The sequence below is a fragment of the Sinohyriopsis cumingii genome, chromosome 2 (assembly GCF_028554795.1).
Source record: "Sinohyriopsis cumingii isolate HCF-2022 chromosome 2, ASM2855479v2, whole genome shotgun sequence".
Taxonomy (NCBI): domain Eukaryota; kingdom Metazoa; phylum Mollusca; class Bivalvia; order Unionida; family Unionidae; genus Sinohyriopsis; species Sinohyriopsis cumingii.
The window spans coordinates 128,085,979-128,108,401 of record NC_142962.1 but is presented as its reverse complement, the minus strand read 5'-3'; the positions used below and the strand labels follow the sequence as shown (position 1 = coordinate 128,108,401).

The window sequence follows — 22,423 nt, the reverse complement described above, 5'->3', positions numbered from 1 at the left end:
TCTCATGATTTTGAAGCACATAGAATATTCTTCCGTGAAAAATAAGTACACAGCTATAACAATCGGACTTTACTCTTCAATTTTTCCATATATAATAGATGTCTACCTAAAACGTAAAATGGTTAAAACTGCTGTTAAACGTTAACACCACTACATTGCTTAACAATTCACAGGCATGGCTATGCGGATGCGGTCTGCTAGGTAACAGGTGTTCTATTTATAGCGTGCTGCACTTTGTCACTATGCTCTATGAGGTAAAGGGTTAACACCATTTTTCAGCACACAATTGGCTATACATGGTGGCCAGTATTAATGGTGGAGGAAGAACCCGGGAAAAGCCCGGAAAGAACCACCGATCCACGAGAAGCTACTGGCAAGCTTTCTCACATACCCGCATTGGCTGTGTCCGAGACTCAAACTGGTGCAGACAGAGGTGAGATGGCAGTGATCCATAACAGAGAGCGCTTTAGACCACTCAACCACTCAGGGCCCCAGTCATGTGGCATGTAGATAGGCTGAAATAGCATTAGTGCCTATCAGATGAAATCTTGTAATCTTTGTTCCTGAACAGATATGAATAAAAAGACTTTACTGATATGACTGAAAAGACATTTTTTTGAAAGATGTAGTTGCTCCTTTATTAAACTGATGCTGATGTAACCCCCATGTTGGCCATCTTGAAAATCTACTTATGGCAGTTTCTCCTGAATTGATGGTTGTATCAAAATGGGTTTTTCACCAACATTTTTAAGGATGTAGCAGGTTCTGAATGAAAATAGTGCTGATTGAACCTCTAAAATGGCAACCGTTGTGGCCATCTTGGAAATTCTTGTTGTCACTACTCTTGAAAGAATTGTGGCATTGAACTTTTACTACAACACTTTGCAATGTGTCATTTTTTTTTCATGAAGGGAAGTAGTGCAGATCTGACATGTCTGCACTATTGTTGACAACTTTGAAAACTAGACCTACCTGACCTTGAGAGCAAGGCAGAGGTCAAGGCTTATATTTTTATACTTAACTGAGCTTAGGAACACATGGACAAATCAGTCTAGTGGCCGAGTGGTCTAAAGCACTCTCCGTTACGGATCACTGCCATCTCACCTCTGTCTGTGTGGGTTCAAGTCCAAGGCTCGGCTAACGTTGGTATGTGGGAAAGCCTGTTGGTAGCTTCTCGTGGGTCGGTTTTTCTTCCCTGGGTTTTCCAGGGTTCTTCCTTCACTTGTTATACTGGCCGCCATGTATAGCCTATCTTGTGCTGAAAAATGGCGTTAAACCCTACAACAACAACAAATCAATCTTGACCAGGTTTTGTATTTCATTATTTTTTACTATATAAATTGATAATAAGCACTGTGACATTGATTTGAAGGTCAAAAATGCTTAAATGGGTTTTTGTCTTAGATGGTTTGTTAGTACAGCTTGCCAAATACACTTGGTGTTATGAGGCAAGGAGGGGGAGGTCAGATATTTGGCTACCAAATTTTGTAACTGGTTATTGCTAGTACTAAAACCATCAACACTTATGTGGGTAATCAATAAACACCAAATAACCACCATTACAAAGGTTAGAAAAACCTTGAAATGACTTGTTTTAAGAAACTGCTCAACAGAATTTGATCAAATTTGACAGAAAGCAGTCTTCAAACTCGTGCAGGCCTCTGCTATGGTTGTTATTAAAAATTAAAGAATCGTTAAACTTGGTTTCTAGCTCTGGTGGTTATAGACTAGTAGACCTTATGGGATGATTTTTCATCTGTTGTCTGACATCCATCTGTTGTTATTGCTGCATCTCCTAAGCTATTTGGAGGATTGCCAAGAAACTTTACACACACATTCATTGCAATTGTCTATTGGTTCTAGATGAAAAGGGTGCTCCTCAGACATGCTGTACAGCCACCACAGCTGCCATTGTGAACATCTTGTTATCTAGGGTTACCACATTTGAATTTTCAAAAAAAGAAGACACTCCGGAGAGGGGCTATATCTCTATCATATATCTATATAGATTTAAGGATTGAAAAGGATTACATGTCCCAGAAAAAAGAGGACATATAGTAGCAGCCCTACATACCAATCAATCGGCTTCCCATTCTTCGCAACCACTTTGAAATCTTGGAATTTTGCCTTTAGTTATGTGTTGAATTTACACTTTTGTTTTGGCATTGTGTTTGGGGGTAGACTGTGAATACAAGTTTCCTAGCTCATGTTGAGTGGTGCTTTCCCCTTATCACCGCCTTTTTTAGAAAGGGGCTTATGGGTGTAATTGTTTCTTACATTGGCATTGTTCCAACTTAAATCAATTTGGGAAAAGGAAACACTGTTCTAATTCTGTTTTTAAGGTCTTGCTGTACTAACTACCCATGCTTTTTATTATTGGTTTTAATATTACACTTAGATATGATGTTTCACAGTTGTATATTAATTGGAAAAAAGTGTTGTAGGTTCTTTTGTTGTGTGTACTTCCTTGAGTTAAATGTATATATAAATTTGTTAGATAAAGAAAGCAAGGAAAAATCCCAGACATTTTTAGATATTTAAAAACCAGGCTGGACAGAGATTTAAGGACCCAAAAGAAGGACATGTCCAGGGAAAAATATGTATGGCAACCCTACTGTTACTCTGCTCTTCATGAATGAATTTTCAGATCAATGTGGAATTTTTGGTAAAAGACTTTAAATTTTATGATGTCTAGTTGGTCTTAAATGAAAATAGTATCGATCTAACATCCAATATGGCAACCACAGCTACCATCTTGAAAATTGTTATTGCTACTCGTCTTGATGGAAGGTCATATTAACATGGGGTTTTCATCAAATGACTTCTACAATGTCAAGTTAGACCTAAGTAAAAATGGTGCTGGCCACCACAGCAGCCACCTTTTGAAAGTCTTGTTATTGCTGCTGTAGCAGAATGTTTTCACTTCCACATGTGCTTACATTTGGGAGCAGTAAATTTTGCAGATACAAGGAAACACTCATGGTTTTACGATATTGGTTTTGTTTACATCATATCAAATTATGATAGAGTAAGTTAAGGTAACATATATTAAATTAAACTCCGAAAATGGAATAACAGAATATCCAATACCTGTATTTTTTTAATACTAGGTAACTCGCATTGTTTGATCCTGTAATATTCTACTGTCATTTAGAAAGATGAAAGAATGTGCCCAGGATAGACAGTTAATAAAAGATATGGAAAAATATTTGGGCAGCTAACAAACACTTCAATTACAAAGAATGTGGTAAATTCTGTTTACATGTAGAAATATGAATATGGCATTGAAGTATCATTACAACTGCACTTCATGATAGGCAGGTATCAAAACACATGTCAAATATTCAGTCTTCACTATTGAACATATATAAAAGCTTTGTTATTTCCTAATTTTAAGAAATAATGCTCAGCTGCTAAATTAAGTAACTTGTGACCATTCATTAATCAAGCAATGTGACAAATTACTTGATCATGGTATAATTACAAATTATAGTTACCCAACATGGAACCAGGGTATTTGTATTGTTAAAGCTGTTGTTATGAATGGATGGTCAGATGAATATGAGGTTTTCACTAAATTCATTCTTTTGATGTCTAGTTGATCCAAAATGAAAATGTTGCCAACCAGATCTGCAATATGGCCACCATAATAGCCATCTTGAAAATCTTGTTATTGCTAACACTTCTGGACAAAAGTCATATTGACATGGGTTACCAGTTCACATTAAAGACGAAAGGAAAAAGTAAGCCTCTTAAAAGGTATTAATAATCAGTACAGAAGAATAAAAAGGATTATATCAGATTGTTCTGAATAAATAAGGAACAGAATTATGTTTATTGACATCCCTTGTCAATTTGAGTATGTCACGTGGCAGGAGATACAATTGCCATCATCATGTGAAATTAAGAAGAAAAATCCAAGAATTATGTCAAGTTTGAGAGATAGCAACAAGCCATTGAATTGCATAGGGTTTGGAACTGAAGTTTGTGCAACTGTACTAGATGTAAATATGGTTTTTGTATACTTTAAAAACTTTATCATCAATGCATCAGTTTGGAATACCGAACTTTTTGAATACACGTTTTCCAACTTGACAATAGCAGTACATGATATTTTGTTACACATTAGTGAAAATTGGTCAAACTTTTGGAAATAATATCAACTGCCTTACTGAGATAATCTTGTTAGGGTTGGCAGGTCTGTAAAAGGAAGAAATGGTCTTTTTTGAATTCCTGGAAATTCTTTTTGCCCAGTAGAGCATCAGTCCCTGTTAGGGGCTCTTGTTAGTTGAACTGGTCATAGACCAAAAGAGTTTATGAGAATGTCCCATCATCTATCCATCTGTTAACCCAAGATTATTATCACTACTTAACATCTTGGAGGATTGCTATTAAACATTACACGCACATTCATCACGTAATCTAGTTGGTTGTCAATGAAAACAGTATGCTTGAATGGTTGATATTATAATAATAATAATGATAATGAGGGCTTTGTATAGCACCTAATCTTTAGAAGCTCTAAGCGCTTTACAACATTAGACAACACCTATAAGATAAAAAACATATAATAATATTACAAAAACAAACACCATGAAATTAGAAAAACATTAAAAAATAAAAAACATGCTGAGAATATTTCAGGTAGGAAACATTATTAGGTCTTTAAGTTTGTTCTTGCAGTCGAAATAAGTGAGTTTTCAGAACCCTCTTGAATGTGATCACTGTGTCTTTGTGTCTAAATTCAGTGGGCAATTCATTCCACATTGCTGGGCCCTGGTATGCAAAAGAATACTGTCCATATGACTTTGTTTTCATAGTGGGAATAATGAGTATACGATTGTCAGAAGAGGAGCATAAGTATCTTGCTGGTGTGTACACATGGGTGAGGTCGGATAGGTATGATGGACTAGAGTCCGACAGTGAAACGTAGCACAGAGAACATATTTTCTGTTTGAATCAGGATCGAATGGATAGCCAATGTAGGGTACAGAGCAGCGGGTAGGTATGCTCTGATTGTGGTACTCTAAATATGATCCGAGCAGCAGTGTTTTGAACTTTTTGATGTTTCTGGAATAGATATTGAGATGAACCAGACAGAATTGAGTGTTACAATAGTCCAGTCTTGAAAGTACTAATGAACACACAAGTGTTTTAGTGGCATCAACTGAAAGATATTTGCGAACTGAGCTGATGTGTCTCAGCTCAAGATATGCAGCCTTGCATATGTTCATGACATGTTGGTGCAATGTGAGAGTACTCTCCGGAGTAACACCTAGGTTTCATACTAATTGTGTGAATTTAATGTTGGTGTTGCTGATATTTATTGTTTGAGGTAAAGGATTTGAATGAGAAAGTCTTTGCGTTGTGATGAGAATGGCTTCAGTTTATCATCATTCATCTGCAGCTTGTTAGATGTCATCCATGATTTTACATCAGAAATGCACCTCTCTACTCCTTGGATGGTAGCATCAACTTCAGTTGGATGGCTAGATTTGTATATTTGGGTGTCGTCAGCGTACAGTTGGTGAGACACTGGATGATGATCTATGACACTTGAGAGCGACTGAGTGTACAGAATGAAGAGAACCGGTCCAAGAACAGACCCCTGTGGAACACCACAACATAGATCAACTGGGCTGGAATGTATTCCATTTGCAGATACAATTTGTGTCCTGTTGACCAAGTAGGACTTGAGGCTGTGTCATAAATGCCAAATACATGCTGGAGACGGTGAAGTAATATATCATGGTCTATTGTGTCAAATGCTGCAGACAAATCAAGGAGGGTGAGGACTTTAATCTTTCCGCTATCCAACACAGAATGTCATTAACTACTTTTAGAAGAGTAGTTTCAGTACTGTGGCAAGGGCGATATGCAGATTGTACATTGCTAAAAAGACTTTGAATTTAGATGAGATACAAGCTGGGACAGAACAACCTTTTCTAAGATTTTTTATATGAATGGGAGATTAGAAACTGGGTGGTAGTTCTTTAAATCGTTATGGTCTAGTGTTGGTTTCTTCAGCAGAGGCTTTACAATGGCAGTTTGAAAAATGATGGGAATTCCCCGGATGAGAGAGAGGTATTAATAACATCAGTTAGTGAAGGCAATACTGGATCTAAGCACTCAAGCAGCATTGATGTTGGAATTGGATCAAGTTCGCATGACTTTGGTGCACTCTTCATCAGGATTGTACCTACAAAATCCATAGAGACAGGTTCAAATGCTGCTAATGGTTGCCGCTCAAATTCTGTATCCCAACTGTATGGTGACGATGAGTCAGTTGAAATTGTGGTGTCAAGCTTATCTCTAATGGTTTGTACTTTGTCACGGAAGAAATTTGCAAACATGTCTGGAAGGTCGACTGGAGAGAAGGTAGTTGGAAGTGGTGTTGATTTGTTCCTTGACATTAACTTGTTAGTATTCTCGAAGAGCTCTTTGCAGCTGGAACTTTCCATGATCTTAGTAGTGTAGTGGGCTGATTTTGCTGCATGGACTATATTTGTGACATTCTTCTTAGCGACTTCATAGATTTGCTTATGAATAGTGAGTCTGGTGGAGAGCCAGAGCCTCTCAGCTTTACAGCGGTGTCTTTTAGCAGTGTGAAGCTGGTCCCTAACACTGCTTTACCATGGCGAACACTTTTGAATTGATACTCTGCACTTGGTAGCTGGGGCATGTTTGTCAAGCAATGAACACAGACAGTTATCAAGTTGTTCTGCGGTAGGAGGTAAGCAGGTTGTTAGGTTAGCTTGGATGTTGTGCATTAAATTTGCTTCTATTTATCATACGGAGGTTTTTCTTAGTAGCAGATAAAGGTGGAGGGTTAGGGACTGATACGTTAAGATGACATACAATGCAGAGGTGATCTGATGCAAGGTCATGAGATCCCAGGGAGGACCGTAGAATGTTATCATCAGGTCTATGAGGAATCCAGTCTAAAATGTGACCATGTTTATGGGTGGGTTGGTTAACTGACTGTTTGAGGTTGAAAACATTAATGGAATCTATGAGTTTTGATGTATTTGAGTTTCCGGGACAGTCCAAGTGAAAGTTGAAATCTCCAAGAATAATCATTTTGCCACCTATCGAATTTTCATAGTCCAGGAGATTCAGAAACTGCTCCAAAAAGAGAGAGTCAGCCAGCTTGTTTTTTCTACTAGGAGGAGTAGGTATAGACAGAAAAAAATGGACTGACCTTTGCTCCAGTGTGAGTGTGGTTTGGACTAGTTCAAATGATGTGTGGTCGAAATTGAATGTTGTGGTGTAGTTAAGGCGTTTTATCATGGAGTTCTTTGTGATGACAGCAATTGCACCTCCGCGAGAATTACGGGGGAACGACTTGATGGAGTAACCAGTGGGTGTTAAATCCGCACACTTGGGCTCATCGCCTGATGTTTTTAGCCATGTTTCTGTCACAAAAAATATGTCAACATTCTGGTCATTGATAAAATTAACTATTTCTGTGCGCTTTTCCGGTGGTCCTACTGACTGGACATTGAATAATGCAATGCGCAGAGGTATTTCTTGGATAGTTGACACAAAGGTTGACAAATTAATCAGGATTTGAATTAGGTTATCTAAATTAACAGTCAAATTCATGGCCTTCCACAGCAGCCATTTTGATGATCTTGTTATTGTTATTCATTCTGAATGGAAAATCATATTTATGTCTAGTTGGTCCTAAATGAAAAGGGTTACATTTTGACATCTAATATGGCCTACACATTGGCCAGCTTGAAAATCTTGTTAACAGTACTCCTGAGTGGACAGTAATATCAACATAGGGTTTTCATTAAATCACTTCCTGTGAATTCTAGTTGTTCCTAAATTAAACTGGTGCCAATCTTGCATCCTGTGGCAGCCGTCTTGAAAATCTTATTGCTATTTCTCTTGAATGGAAAGTCATATCAACATGGGTTTTTCACCAAAAGACTTACGTCTGAATCCCATTTGGTCCTAAATAAAAGTGATGCTCATCTGGCCTCCAATATAACCACCACGTGGGCAATCTTGAAAATTGTATAGCTACTCCTAAATGAATGGTCATATTGAAATGTGTTTTCACCAGAAGACATCTTTTGATTGTTTATTTGGTATGAAATGAAAATGGTGTTGCTTGCAATTTGGCTCAGTCATCTTAAAAATCTTGTAGAGTCTGTCCAGTAGCCCTAGGTCTTCTTACTTTTACATGTACTACTTTTTTCATACTTTTTTAATCAAATTCTCTATTTTCCCTTTTTCCAAAATGACCTAACCATCCCAATTTTTTTTGGGACATAAAGTGAAACAGATTGCTGTTTTGCTAATCATATGTTGAGAGGTTTCTGTTTTGCCAATCATTATTCTTTTCAGATAATTTAAAGTTTATGTCGACAGGAAAATTTTGCAACATTTTAAAGTTGATTCCAGTTTCTTTTGAGAAAATTTTGATCTTAAGATACAAGAGTATGGTTCATCATTAGTGGTCATCATAGTATTATTCTGCTTTAGTGGATCAAAATAATGCTATTTGTCAGTTTGTACCAAAATACATTTTTACGTTTTAAATGTTTAAGACCATTTGAGCTTATGAAAATGAAAAATATAAAAACAGAATATGCAGCCAAGCTTTGTTGGCTTTAGTTGTTCAATCTCAACTCCTCACTGAAAACAAAACACCTCTTATGCCTATATTATTAGGTGGAACTTGGACCATCTAAGCCAACCAATTATAAAATCTTCATTTTCTCAAAGATAAATGGAGAAAATTCAATGCATGACTGATTTGGCAGGAAAGTAGGAAGCTGAAAATAAAGAATATTGAAAAGTAAGTAATTTTGTCATGACTTTTACAAATTATAGGCATAATCTGGGTGCCATGGAAACCAACTATTTCATATCCTGTATGCTGAAACAAAATATACTAACTACTTTCTCAGTATAAAAATAATATTATCGTACAAGAAGCAAACTCAAAAGGGCTGCCAAATTACCAGCTTGATAACTATATCTTGTGCAAATTAAGCAGTTCAACCTCCAAACTACTGAGCAGTAAAGGGGTTAAGATAGAGGAAACTAGGACAAAAGAGACAGATGGAATGTGAGTAAGAGCATGTTTTTTGTTCAAGTGTATGAAGGCTTGTCACATAAAGGTTTCATATTTTCTGCAATTTACATATATTTCATACTACTTTTCTTTATAAAATATCCCCATTTTCCCCTACTTTTAAGAAAAAAACATAGCCCTACTTTATCTCTACTTTTTCAAAGTGGGGTTGCTGGTAAGACTACTGCGTTTTCTAGATGAATGGTCATATCAACTTGGGGTTTTCTCTATAAAAAAAGACATCATAAAATTGTCTTGAAATTCTTGCTGCTTCTCCCCCTGAATGGGAAGTCATATAAGCATGGGGTTTTCACCAGAAAACTTCATGTGATGTCTAGTTGGTCAGAAATAAAATTGGTGCCAATCTGACTTGAAATATGCCCATGATGCCAGCAATCATGAAATTCTCATTACCGCTTCATCTGAATGGAATGTCATATCAACATGGGGTTTTTCACCAAGAGACTTTTTATAATGTCTGGATATATCCCAAATGAAAATTATGCTGACCTGGCCTCCAGTATGGCCACCACATTGGCCATGTTGAAAATCTTATGGACCATTCATATGTCCTTCCATCCAGCACATCAGTGCAACTAGTCCTGTGGTTTTTGATAGATTGCCATGAAACATGGTCAGTATTATGGTCCAGATCAAACAATGCACATACAGTACAGCTCACATGTATTTTCGAAACCACCACACATTTCACTGGGGGAAAGAGAGAGTGGAAAGGATAGAGGAAAAAACCTCCACCATCTCTCTGCATGCCCTAACAGAGTTGCAGCAGCGTCTGGCGGAGAATTTTTCTGCACACCATACTTTCTCATGGAGTTGTCGAGGATGACAGCTGTGGAGTGGACAGGGTCTCAATCAAATTGGCATGGTTTACTAAGTATGACCGATGCAAGCATGATCTTTAGAGGTTTCTGGAGAGAGAGAGAGAGATGCCAATTTGTCTGCATCTTTGTCAGATAATTATACTCCTTTCCTAGTTCTAATGAGGATTATATAATAGATGCCAAATCAAATTTTTTATAATATTAACATAGTCACAATGCCTCAAAAACTGTACTAATACTACTGTATTTTTTGTTATTTTCGAAAGGCTGGTTGACACCTTTTGCAATAAATTTACATTTTTACTTCAATTAAAGAAATCTGAACAAACTTATGCAGTGACATGACAAGACCTTGCTGATCTTCTCTTCAACAGTGCAAAGTTATCCTACTGTTTAGACATGAAAATTAACCCTCTGAAGTATGTACATTTAAATTCCCAATAACAGCTGCTTCTGTCCAAAAAAACCCAACCAAAAAACCCAGAAAACACAGACTTTACACTTAATTGTGAACCACATGTCTTGTCCTTGAAAAGTAATGACCCAGTCACAAGGCTGAATATATATGTACACAGCTACGAACTTCAGTTCAATTCTGACTGCATTCATATGATATGGGACTTGGCATTTAATTTATGGGACAGTATTGTTCTGTCAAATTGGGGTATGATTTTTTATTCTTTCCTTCATCACAAGATAAATTTGTTTCAAATAATGTACTGGTAACCCTTTGGAAATTTAAATGTTCTTTCCCTAATAAAGACTTGGATGGAGCAGATGTTCTGCAGAAATAAAAACAGTGACCATTGTAAACAATGTAAAAATTTTAGCATCAGAAAACGGTGTCTTTCAATGTGGGAACAGTGCGTTACCTAACACAAAGCCATCAGACTTGATGCGATGTACTTTACAGCTCAAATTATGGTCCTGTTATTAACAGCAGAAGTCTGGTAATTGTTCCTAATTAATCTGACCTCAACAATTTTTTAAATGAATAATAATATAGAAAATTGTCAAATCTTAAACAAATTTAAGATATTCTGCATGGGTTTTATCTACATGCATCCTATTATTTGTTTGTCCTTGTAAGGATAAGTATAAAAACAAAATTTTTATCATGATGCATCAATAATTTAATTGTAATAAAGAAATTACATGTTTAATTATTTCGGTGCAGTTTCCTATTTGTGATTATTAGAGCGTTTGGCTATTGAGACAAAGTAAAGCTTGCAAACCGATTTCTTTCAATAGCATTTAGTGGATTTTTGTATTTGATACAGAGGAGCCTTGTTAATCTGGACTCCATTTATCCAGAAACCTCGCTATCTGGACATAATTAAATGGGAATGGAATTCCTAAATGTTAATTTGCTCCGTTAATCAAGAAATCTGCATTCCAGATCCAGAAATCAAAAGTGGGGACCAGAGTGTAAAATTACTATAAACTTGTCTCGATAATCCAGAAATAATCTCTCCATAAATAAGAAAATTCGAAAAATCCTATACGAAAATACAGTCGGTCACAGACCGCTCTGGTGGCCTAGTGGTTAGAGCGTCCACCTCGGATGTGGGAGGTCGTGGGTTCGATCCCCGGCCGAGTCATACCAAAGACTTACAAAAACGGTACTAACAGCTGCCTCGCTTGGCGCTCAGCATTAAGAGGTTAGTGTTAGGACTGGTCGGCCCAGTGTCAGGATAATGTGACTGGGTGGGACATCATGCTGTCTGCGGCATGATGCCCCAGTGCTAGACATCACTATAAACTGCCACATTGCAGACATCGTAGCGATATGACTGAAAAATTGTTAAAGCTAAGTTAAAAATCCAAATCACACACATCACACACACAGTCAGTCACATAACACAGATTCAGCTACGCAAATTTGGAGGTGTGTCAATGTATCAATCTCTGATTGGCCAAATTCTAGTAGTATGTTAAAGCTATCACTTGATCACGTGATCATGTGTGGAAAAACTAAGTGGCGTGACCATATTGTAACTAGCGATTTTATAAATAGTGTCCGTTTTAGCTAGTCGCTGATGGATGTTAAATAAACACACTGGAATCAAATCGTCCACGCTTTTTGACATAATGTATGGTTAATAAATTAAGTGTGTCATTAAGCCTCTTTGTTGTTTACCAATTGTATGTAACAATCACAGTTTATTGATGGCTGTACAAATACAGATGATTGATTTAAGCTGTGGACAAAATAGGGCTTCATATCAGAATAAAATGGGGATGTCATTTATCAGCTCATAAGCAGCTATAATAGTTGTAAAATATGACATAACAGGGATGGTCCTGGCTTTTAAAAAGCTGTCGCCAAAAAAATCGCCGACCTCAATATTTTGTCGCCAATTTTCAAAAAGTGTCACCAGAACAAGTAGTGTACATTCTTCCAAGTGTTAATTTAGGCTATTAATGTAACAGGCAATGAAAATTACAAAAGATGGGTTAGTTAATTCTTTAATTACAACAAGCATTAACAAAATGTTACAAAGTGTTACATGAAGATCCATCGCAATTTTAGGGCTGCCCACTTGTTGAATGCAGTTTCAAAGTCTAATTTTTCACATCTGTACATGCTGATTCTCATGAAATTCTCGAGAGATCAGATGCAGAGTTTATTTCTGATGTCAGTTTTTATGAGGTTCATCTTACTGAATCCACGTTCACAGTCCACAGCACTGACAGGTGACACCAGTAGTCTATCAGCAACCCCCCCCCCCCCCTTATGGCCAGCTTCACAAAGCTTGTAGTGAATTGCTTCCTAAATCCCAAGAATGATCACTGAATGCTGTATAAATTTTCTCGACAAACAAAATAGGATCTCCATTCCCACGAATGAAACTTACATGAGTCATCACCTGGCAATATTGGACCATATATATAAGCATAAATTCACACCCAATTTAGAGATTCTTTCACTCTTGTATTTTGAGAAATAAATAATTATTATTAATTATGCAAAACTGGTTGTTGTTTTTTTTGGTGCTATTTCTTGTTTTGGAGTTTAAGTCTCAGCAGCCGTAACACGGATTGATGGCAAAAGGAAAAGATCAATGAGTAAAATGCTGCACTGGCGACAGACATAATTGTGATTGAGATTTTTCCATTTGCTTTGTATTTATACACAGTAGTCGGTACTTCAAAGGCTATCAGTTTTCTATGAAGGTTCAGCAAAACTATTGTACTGGTATATGTAAAAAAAAAAAAAAACTAACAGAAGATTTAGCCATTCAATTAATTGTATCTGTTCTATTCGCGTCTTCAGAAGTCGGTCAGTTGTAGGTATAGTTCGGTAGCATGATTGACTGTATCACAGCATACAGTACTCAGCCCAGATGTCAGCATAAGCAGATTATGATGTAACAAAGCACTGTAAAGATGGGGTTGTCAATACAAACAAAGGATTGTTTGTGTAACAGATTGATTCTAATGCATTGCTTAGTCAAGTTTGTGGCTTCCTTTCGTTCTCCCTTTTAATTTATCCAGTCCAAATCTATGATTGTATGTACAAAATAAATAACCAAAAAGTCTGTCGCCAAAAAAATCGCCAGATGGGATATTTTTGTCGCTAATAAGGAAAAAAAATCGCAATTTGCGACATTGGCGAAGCCCAGGACGATCCCTGCATAAAAATGACTGCATTATATTAGTTTGCCATAATGCATTTAACTATACAGCACATTTACAGCTAGCGTATGCATGTACATGTATATGGTATGATGAAATCATAAAATTAAAATGTGCATGATTTAGTTATCTGGAAAACTCATTAATCTGGACATATTCACTGGGAACGAAGGTGTCCAGATTAACGAGGCTCCTCTGTATACTGCTTTGCATCTAAATTGGATTAAGTGGAAGATATGGGATTCATCCTCCCTTCTTTTTTCAACTGATAAAATGATGATGCAAATAAAAGCCTTATCAGTACCAGTAATAACAAGTTTGGTCTCTTTATTTATCTCAGATTCGTTTTGTGCTTTCTACTGCATACAGTATTACGGAATCCTCTACTTAAAACGAAACAAAGATTTCAGAAAGTGCTATGGATCTATTTCCAGTTCATTTAGCACATTGGATCATATTTTTAACATTTTCTCGATACTTTGTTATTGGAATGCATAGATGCATTCATTTTTCTTATTTCTGTGCAGTTTGCACAGTATACTTTGTTAAGTATTTCAGTAATACTGTACTCCCAGCAGGGAAAAAGAACGATAACGTAAGATTGATGTCAAACTTTTTACAACAAAATCATATTCATTCTTGACTGAGGTGAAACAATATTGCATGTGTGTGATTTATGTGTGTGATTTAGATTTTTAATGTAGCTTTAACAATTTTTCAGTCATATCACTACGATGTCTGCATTGTGACAGTTTATAGTGATGTTTAGCACTGGGGCTTCATGCCGCAGACATGTAGCATGATGTCCCACCCAGTCACATTATCCTGACACCAGGCCGACCAGTCCTAACACTAACTTCTTAAAGCTGAGTGCCAAGTGAGACAGCTGTTAGTACCATTTTTTAGGTCAAGTGTTTGAACGCGGGGAGTGGGGTCCAAAATTTCAAAAGGGCTCTAACTTTCCTCAAAAGGGCACAACAGCAAACATCTGTGTCTGTTTACTCAAAGTGTGCATCATACCCAGTAAACTTGCACAAGAATATAACGATGGTCAGATTTCAAGTGACAATTGACTGTACCTTTGTTTGTGTGCATGTTTTTTTAGCAGACCACACCCCACCCCTGATCCAGGTCTGACAAGTTCTCAGTAATATATTGTATGATTTCTTCCAACATACAATCACAGGATTATAGAGGGGTGATTTACACTTTAGATTTTTTAATATAAGAAGGACACCATGCCATTCCTTTCCTTATTTGAAATAAATTTATATTGTGATGAACGAAACAACAAAAAGTATCCCGGTCAGAAAGAACAATCTAGCCACATAAATTAAATTTGAACTACGTCTATAATGTGTAACAATGTCATGTCATTCATGTGACAGAAACTCACCTTTCCCAAGCCAAAATTGACCTCATCTTATGATGCTAACATGTTATAAAATTGTTTACAATGGTCACTGACTTGATTTTGACTAATATCCGCTGTAGCCAATCTTTATTAGGGAGAGACCATTTAAATTTCTAAAGGTGGCGGGGATGGAGTGAATCTTAAAAACTATTATCTTGTTTTGAATTGTGGTATAAAAATATACATGATACCATTCCTTGCTTTTCTTGAAACAAACCTATGTTGTGATGAATGAAAGAATAAAAAATACCAGTTGGAAATAATAATTTAGCCCCATAAATTTAAATGGACAGTCTCCTACAATACATGTGCATTCAGAATTGAACTAGTTCATAGTTGTGTACATGTATATTCAATCTCATAACTGAACAATTACTGCTTAAGGACGTGGTTCGCATTTAAGTATAAATTCTTTGTTTTCTTTTTTGTTGTTTTTAAACCGAAGATGCTGCTGTCTGGAAGATAATTGTCCATGACTCAGAGGATTACTGTTCATGTTTAAACAGTATTATAAATTTACACTGGTCAAGAGAAGCTCAACAACTCTGGTCAAGTCAGTGTGCAAGTTTTCTAAACTTACAAAATAGACAATATTTTTCAAATTAATTTCTAATGTCCATATATATGATTGAAATAAAGATCACTGATTGCTGAAATGGTATTTGTAAAATTTTATTGTTTTGTCATGGAACATTGTTGCAGAGCGAAAGTGGAGGGTATTAAGTCACCCCACTGCGATGTGCGGGGTTCAGAAAATAAATGTGAGCTGTACTATAGGGACAAATCACTTCATTCATGCACTTTTTCAAAAGAGCTTTTGTCCTTTTCGTCTTGTGTATGACATGATCTTGTTAGCACAACTAATTCCACAGTTTTGACGAATTGCCTTTAAATTACATGCATGGTCATGACCTGAAGATGCACATATCAACTTTGCTACCGCAGTTTATTTTGTAATTAACTTTAATACTCAGACCTTCCAATTTTCTAGATGCCATATTTTCAAAATTTGTAACCTTAACTGATAAAAAATCCACCTAGATATCAATAACTATCCAGATTGCTCAATGATTGGTTTCTCTTTTAATGAAAATGAACACAATCCATCAAGCAATCATCTCTAGTTGCAGGATTCTTCAATGCTTTGATCATCCATTTTCTGCCATTCTCCTAATTCCTTAATAATTCTTGATTGGGATCAGCTTAAGAATATCTTGTCATGCTGCTGAATTATAATGGTCCTGGTGAAAACATGAAGCAAATTAAGTAACATATTGAGGTAACTTTCACTCTAGTTTTGTTAACATTTTTGACAAAAAGAAATGTTTTACTCTCAGCTATTTTTATAAGCATGTGCTTCCAGTCATATGGTATGAACTTGATGTAGTGCCATTTATCATTTGTAAATGGAGCATAGGTTTTGCTATGGAATGACATTCAACCGATTTCTTTACTACATCATGACACTCAGTGAAAGCAACAAAAGTGATGACAGATACGATTCAAGTGGACAAGCTGGTAAAATTTTTTAAAAAAGCCAATATGAAAGTCAAACAGAAAGTGAAACTTCTTACAAAGAATTGGATATCAGAATGCCAGAAACAGCAAAGAAAAACATCACACCCTAAAGAAATCACTTGAAAACTAAAAATTCACAAAGACATGACTAATATTGAAGTAGCATATAATTGTGGACTTAGATTTTTCCTGTACTGTTTGAGTATACATCTAGGAAAAGATTCCTGAATTAAAATGTTATTTATGTAAATAATATGTAAAATAGCCTATGAAAGTGATACCTCATTATTATTATGGGATTTGCACATCATGATCACACCATTGGTTATCTTGTTCAGATAAAGGGCCCCAACTGGCCCTTTTTCTCTTCTAACTGAAACACTATCTTCACCAGACATTGCATGTGTACTGCCTTATAAGGGATAAAGAACCTCATTGATGTGGGAGTCAAAACATTAGTTATTGAGGTCACTGTGACCCACTAACTAACTTCTGCTTGACATACATTCATTAAATTTTGCAGATGTTTCCCATTAAGGTAAAAAGAAGCTTGTTGATTTGGTTCCAGAGGTCAGAACCCAAGTCACCATGATCCAAGTTCTATGAAATAAACCTTCATCAAAAACTTGAAAATATGTTTCCCTTGATGATGCCAATGTTTATTGATGAATTTTATGTCCAAAGATTAAATGTTAAAGTCACATTGTAGTGAAAAAAGGTGATAAGTGTTTGTAAACGACTTGACTTTTATTGAACAAGCTTTCACCAGACTCAGCAAAGCACTCTGAATGGGCAAATCATTTTACTTCAGGTAGCTTGGCAACATATAACCTTTGATCTGATTGATGTGTTCCAGTAAACATCAAACAATCAGTCAATTCTATTTTGTTAGTCTTTCATTTTTTATACTATATACAAGAGGTTTTTTGTATGCAATCTTTCAGATGCTGTCCAATACTTCAGGTGACCAAAACATCACAGGGAAAGAAAGAAAAAAAAAGCAAAGAGGTACGTCAAAAATATGGCCAGGGTTCCTAATTTTTATAACTATAAAACTTTGAAAAACCAGGGAGTATTTTGTTTTTGTTTGTTTTTTTATTCTCTCATTGTATTTTCTAACCATTTTATTAATGTTACAAACATGAAACATTGTCGTCAGTTTGATTTGTCTAGCATCTGTTGTAAAATTTTGATTAAAGTTTTAAAAATTGACTATTGCATCTCCAGAGTTGGCACAAACATGAAAAGTACTTCAGCTCGGGAGATTCCTTGTAACATGCATGAAATGATATTCATTAGTTAAAAGTACTTGTTCCACACTTTTAAAAAAGTTCCTAAAAATTTGGAAGAAAATTATTTGTGATAAATAAAATAGAACAGAACTCTTGACAAAGATTATTTAATCATTTGTTTAGCTGCTTAATGTTCCATGAGCTTTCTTGTTGAGTTTAATGCTCAGAAGAAAAATATTGTTTGGATTGGTTTTGGTTTGGTACTTGACAGCACAGCAACACAAGTAGGTTATTTGGTGCCAAGGAGTAAAGTGACATGACTCATAACAGTAGATATCCCTGGCTGGTTCATTGGTAGGATTTGACCTTGTACCCTCATGGTAACCAACAAGCCACCATGACTCCAGAAAAATATTTTATTTGGAACATTGGAGTTCAAATAAATTGTCAGCTTGAAAAGCATAGATATTTCTAGTGATGCAGGTTAAGAATGGCGTCATAATGAAACTGACAGAATTTGTAGGAGACAAATGCCAGGAAACTTGATTATCATTTGTAAGAAGGTGATGGACCTTTTGGAGTGGGGAGCATCAGGAGTTGATAAACTGTTAAAAAGCAAACATTATGTAATATTACTATTAGGGTACATTAATCAGAACTGGCACAGAACCATTCAGCACATAGGCATTACAATTGAGCACTTTGAAATTGTACAGCTCAGTGCTAGTGTGTAACTCAATTGATTGCAGAAGTTTCCTTACAATCTAGCACAACATTAGTCAAAAAAATATGTATGATGGATAACATGAGTGAACAAATGTGTAAACTGCATATATTAGATATTTTCGTGGATGACCAATTTTTTGTGGCTTCCATTGTTTGCCCAAACCACAAATTTAAATACCTAACAAAAATATAGCCATGCATGATGATGCCGCTGCCACCTCCATTTTCTTACTGTTTTTCATTCCTAGTGATTAACAAAGCTACTAGTATTTGATAAATCATAGTATTTGATAAATCAGTCTGTACACATTTCACTTTGCTATTGTTAAATATGAGATGGTTCTAAATTGTAATGAAAATTAAGGTGGTTCACAAGTGGCAAGGCCATATAAGTGTCTCACATTTAAAAATAGGTAAGTAAACTTGTGGTTCATTAGCATTCTTTGTGCATGATGATTGTAACAGCCAAATCATAGTTGGTTTTAATCACAGTCTTTAACAGGATTGAATTCACGCTTTCATAGTGAGGGAAAATACACAGTATAATTGACACAAACATTCCAAAATCCTGTAAACACACTTTATTGATTGTCTGAGATATGCAGACTGAAAGCAGTAAATATTTGGGTGCTGCAATAAGATGATCAGCACATTGTTATAATATATTTTAATGTCTTAATATCTTAAACTCACCTTGTGATATTTTTTGGGTCAAAATTTTTAAGCAGATATGTCACATATAACAATAGCATCTTCATGTGACAACAATGGTCTTGATGTGACTTGATGACCACATGATAAGACAATGATGCCTATAAGATAAGACCCTTTTTGTATTAAACCAGACACAATGTTGTCACAATAAACACTGTTACCACTACTCCCATGATTGAAATGTTTTAGAAATTCGAATCAGCAAGGGTTGGGTAGGCCATCCTCGTGGGCACCATAGCAAGCAGAAAGTTATCCTAAATTGTCTTTTTATAAGTTCTTTCTATTATCTTGTTGATGTCTGTTGCCAGAAAATGTATTTCTACTGAATTCTTTTATGTATTAAGAACCAAAAACTTACGTGCTAAACTCTTTTTTTATCAATTGAAGGAAACTTTGTAGACTGATATTTCACGTGTCGATACATGAAATATCATCAAGAATTGGGTATTCAACCATATTATTATCATTAGATGGTACATGTGAAATTGGGTAACTGATCCAGATAAGAGATGATGACCTCTCCTTAAGGGTAAATCGCTACACTAAATTGTCAGGTGAAATATTGGATAGATTTAGTAGTCTCCTCTAGTCTTTTGTCTCAAAACATTTTTATTGATACATTAGTTGGTTTTGGGGTTGACAAAGTTTGGAATCCAACTCACTTCTAGAGCTGAATATGCACAGTGCAAAATCTAACTCTGTACTTATTTAGGGCTCAGCATCAAGAAAATGTTATATGTGCAAAAATATAAAAGCAGTCTGATGAGGCTGAAGACTCTTTTAGAATCTTGGAAATTGTAAGTTCTCAACCATTCTCCCTAATTTCACCAGGTGAGAAGTGTTAATTCAGTTCATCTCAGAAGAATCTGAACATTTTGAGGTATTATTTTAAAATACGAAATTTTATATCAGTGGAGTGATGCAGCTTAAAAGGGGAGCAAAACTGCCAGACAATGGCATAGAACCAAGTCGCATGCTAAGATATGCATAGCAAAATAGAACATTTTCAGAAACACTGGTAACTTTAAGGAATTATTTGCACAAGTTCAATAAAGGGAAGTTCTTTTGTACATTCCTGCTTGAAAAAAGACTTGACAACATTTGGTAAATAAATGGGGTATATGTGTATGCAGTGATTGCTATTAATAGAAGTACTTATGTGCTCTTCTAACCATTAGTGGAAAGGACAAAGTTTATTCTGATTGCATTTTTGGTGCAGTCCAATAATAATGAAATTCTTTCCTTTTTTCTCAATTATCTGATTAGCCACACCTTTGAAAATCAGCTAGCTTTGTATTTAATGTGGATTAATTCTGTGGTGACAAGTTTGAAGGCTTTCTTTTCCCTTTAAACCACTTACAATATATTAATCTTGCTCCCTATCTGAAAACTTGCATGTTTCCTTGAAACATATTCCATTTATAAAATTGTTATTATAACACTGCCGTAATTACGTATTTAATTAACAGATCAATTTAAAATATGTATCAGAATTGAGATTTTTATTTTTTCAAAATTTATTTTCCAGAGTTTAAGAGGAAAAAAGTGGATAAGAAAAATTTAGAAGGGATAAGACAAAAATGGGAGGAGAAAAACAGAAGGCTGCAATTGAAACTCCAAAAGCTTGAGAAGAAAATTGAGAAAAAGCAGAAGGACAAGAATACAGAGGACCTTAGCAAATTTCACAAGAAAATTGAACAGGAGAGAAACCAATTTTCAGAGGAAAAGACAGTTTTAGAAAAACGTTTCATATATATTAAGCAAAGAAGCAAAATATTAAAGAAAGAAAACAAAAACTTAAAGGAGAGGTACATTAATTTAGCTAATTATATCACCTGTAAAATATGCTGGGAAAGTTATGTTAGAGTTGCTTTTTTTCCCTGCCGCCATTTAAACTGCTGTGAGAACTGTGCTAATAAGGTTTCTGAATGTCCAGAATGTCGCAAGGAAATTGAAGATAAACTCCAATTGTACTTTTAAATGTATCATTTTATGTAAGGTCTAATTCAATAAAACATTTTTTCAAAACAAATAAATGTTTGCTACTCAGTTTCTAGAGTATCTAGTACTATGTACATATTTATAGTACATATCAATTGATACAATGAACGTGCTATTAATGTTATCTTTAGCAGCCAGTAGATGATAAATTTTACTAGCTTACAGCTGGGGAATATTGCTCTCCATGGTATCTACACAGAACACGGTCTTTATGTTCCTTGCATTATTCTGCCCCTCCCCAAGAAAAACTCTTTCATGGTAACTTATTTTTCTTACACTAGTTACTTTGTAGGTTATCTTAGCATGAAACACTGGTGAATAAGCGATATTGTTAATCTCTCTATCAATTCTTGTTTACCTTGTAAGATATGTTAGAATCTTTAGAATCTTTTTTGCTTATTGTGTATGTGTTTGTGAATTCAGTGAGTAGCAAGACTCAGAATGAGCTGTGAAGCAGATGAGATTCAGCCCCATACAGACAGGTTTGAATTGAAGAACTTTTATGATGCTTTGAAGACAATCTGTGTGCAGCAGTCATCAGTAATATCTTTAATACTAAGTGCTGACAACCCCAAGAAACACTTGCAAAGAAAAGATATTTTAAACATGGACAGAATACTTCAACAGAATCTTCAATCAACAGTGTGATAAGTTCTGGTGTTATAAAATATAAGCAGTGTGTGGCTCATTTAAACACAATTTGCACACTTCTCAGCATTAAATATTAAATTTCAGTGATTCATGTCTTTATCAATTGTCCACAAAATGGGATATATTTCAATACATACATGAAGACATAAAGGACTTGTAGGGTTGCTAGGCATAATAAATAACTGTAAAAATGTTATCACGTTTAGTGATTTTGGATTATTAATATATTGTTATTTTGGATGACTGTGATTGGCACTTACTTCGTACGAGTTTCTATCCCTTTGTCAAAGTTGGTCCAAATCGGTCTTTTTGGTCGTTGTGTTTTGACCTCTTTTAAATCCTCTATTACTATTTAGCATAGTATATTCATTTTCATGGATAAAGAGTTGTGTTCTGATGTGAATATCTTCACATCAAGTGTCCAAATATAGAGCAACTCCACTGCCAAAGTACTTGTGTAAGTACGAATCGCAATTCACCCGCCATTATAATTTTGAGCGTTTCTAAGTTGTTGCTAATATCATTCAAACTACTCATGTGTTTCCCTCATGCGTTACGACCAAGATTTTTCCCATCAATCTTTGCGTAAGACCAA

General features: G+C 35.5%; 1 protein-coding gene across 1 annotated transcript in view; it reads left to right on the top strand.

Moving 5' to 3' along the window:
• The window catches only part of LOC149805800 (uncharacterized), a 74,889-nt gene extending 53,586 nt beyond the window's left edge, over positions 1 to 21,303 (top strand). Inside the window, exons 9-10 of the mRNA XM_089950502.1 lie at positions 17,449 to 17,512; positions 20,705 to 21,303. Coding sequence (XP_089806628.1) covers positions 17,449 to 17,512; positions 20,705 to 21,156 — 516 coding nt within the window. The 3' untranslated portion in view covers positions 21,157 to 21,303. The remainder of the gene's footprint in view (positions 1 to 17,448; positions 17,513 to 20,704) is intronic.
• The last annotated feature ends 1,120 nt before the right edge of the window (positions 21,304 to 22,423 follow it).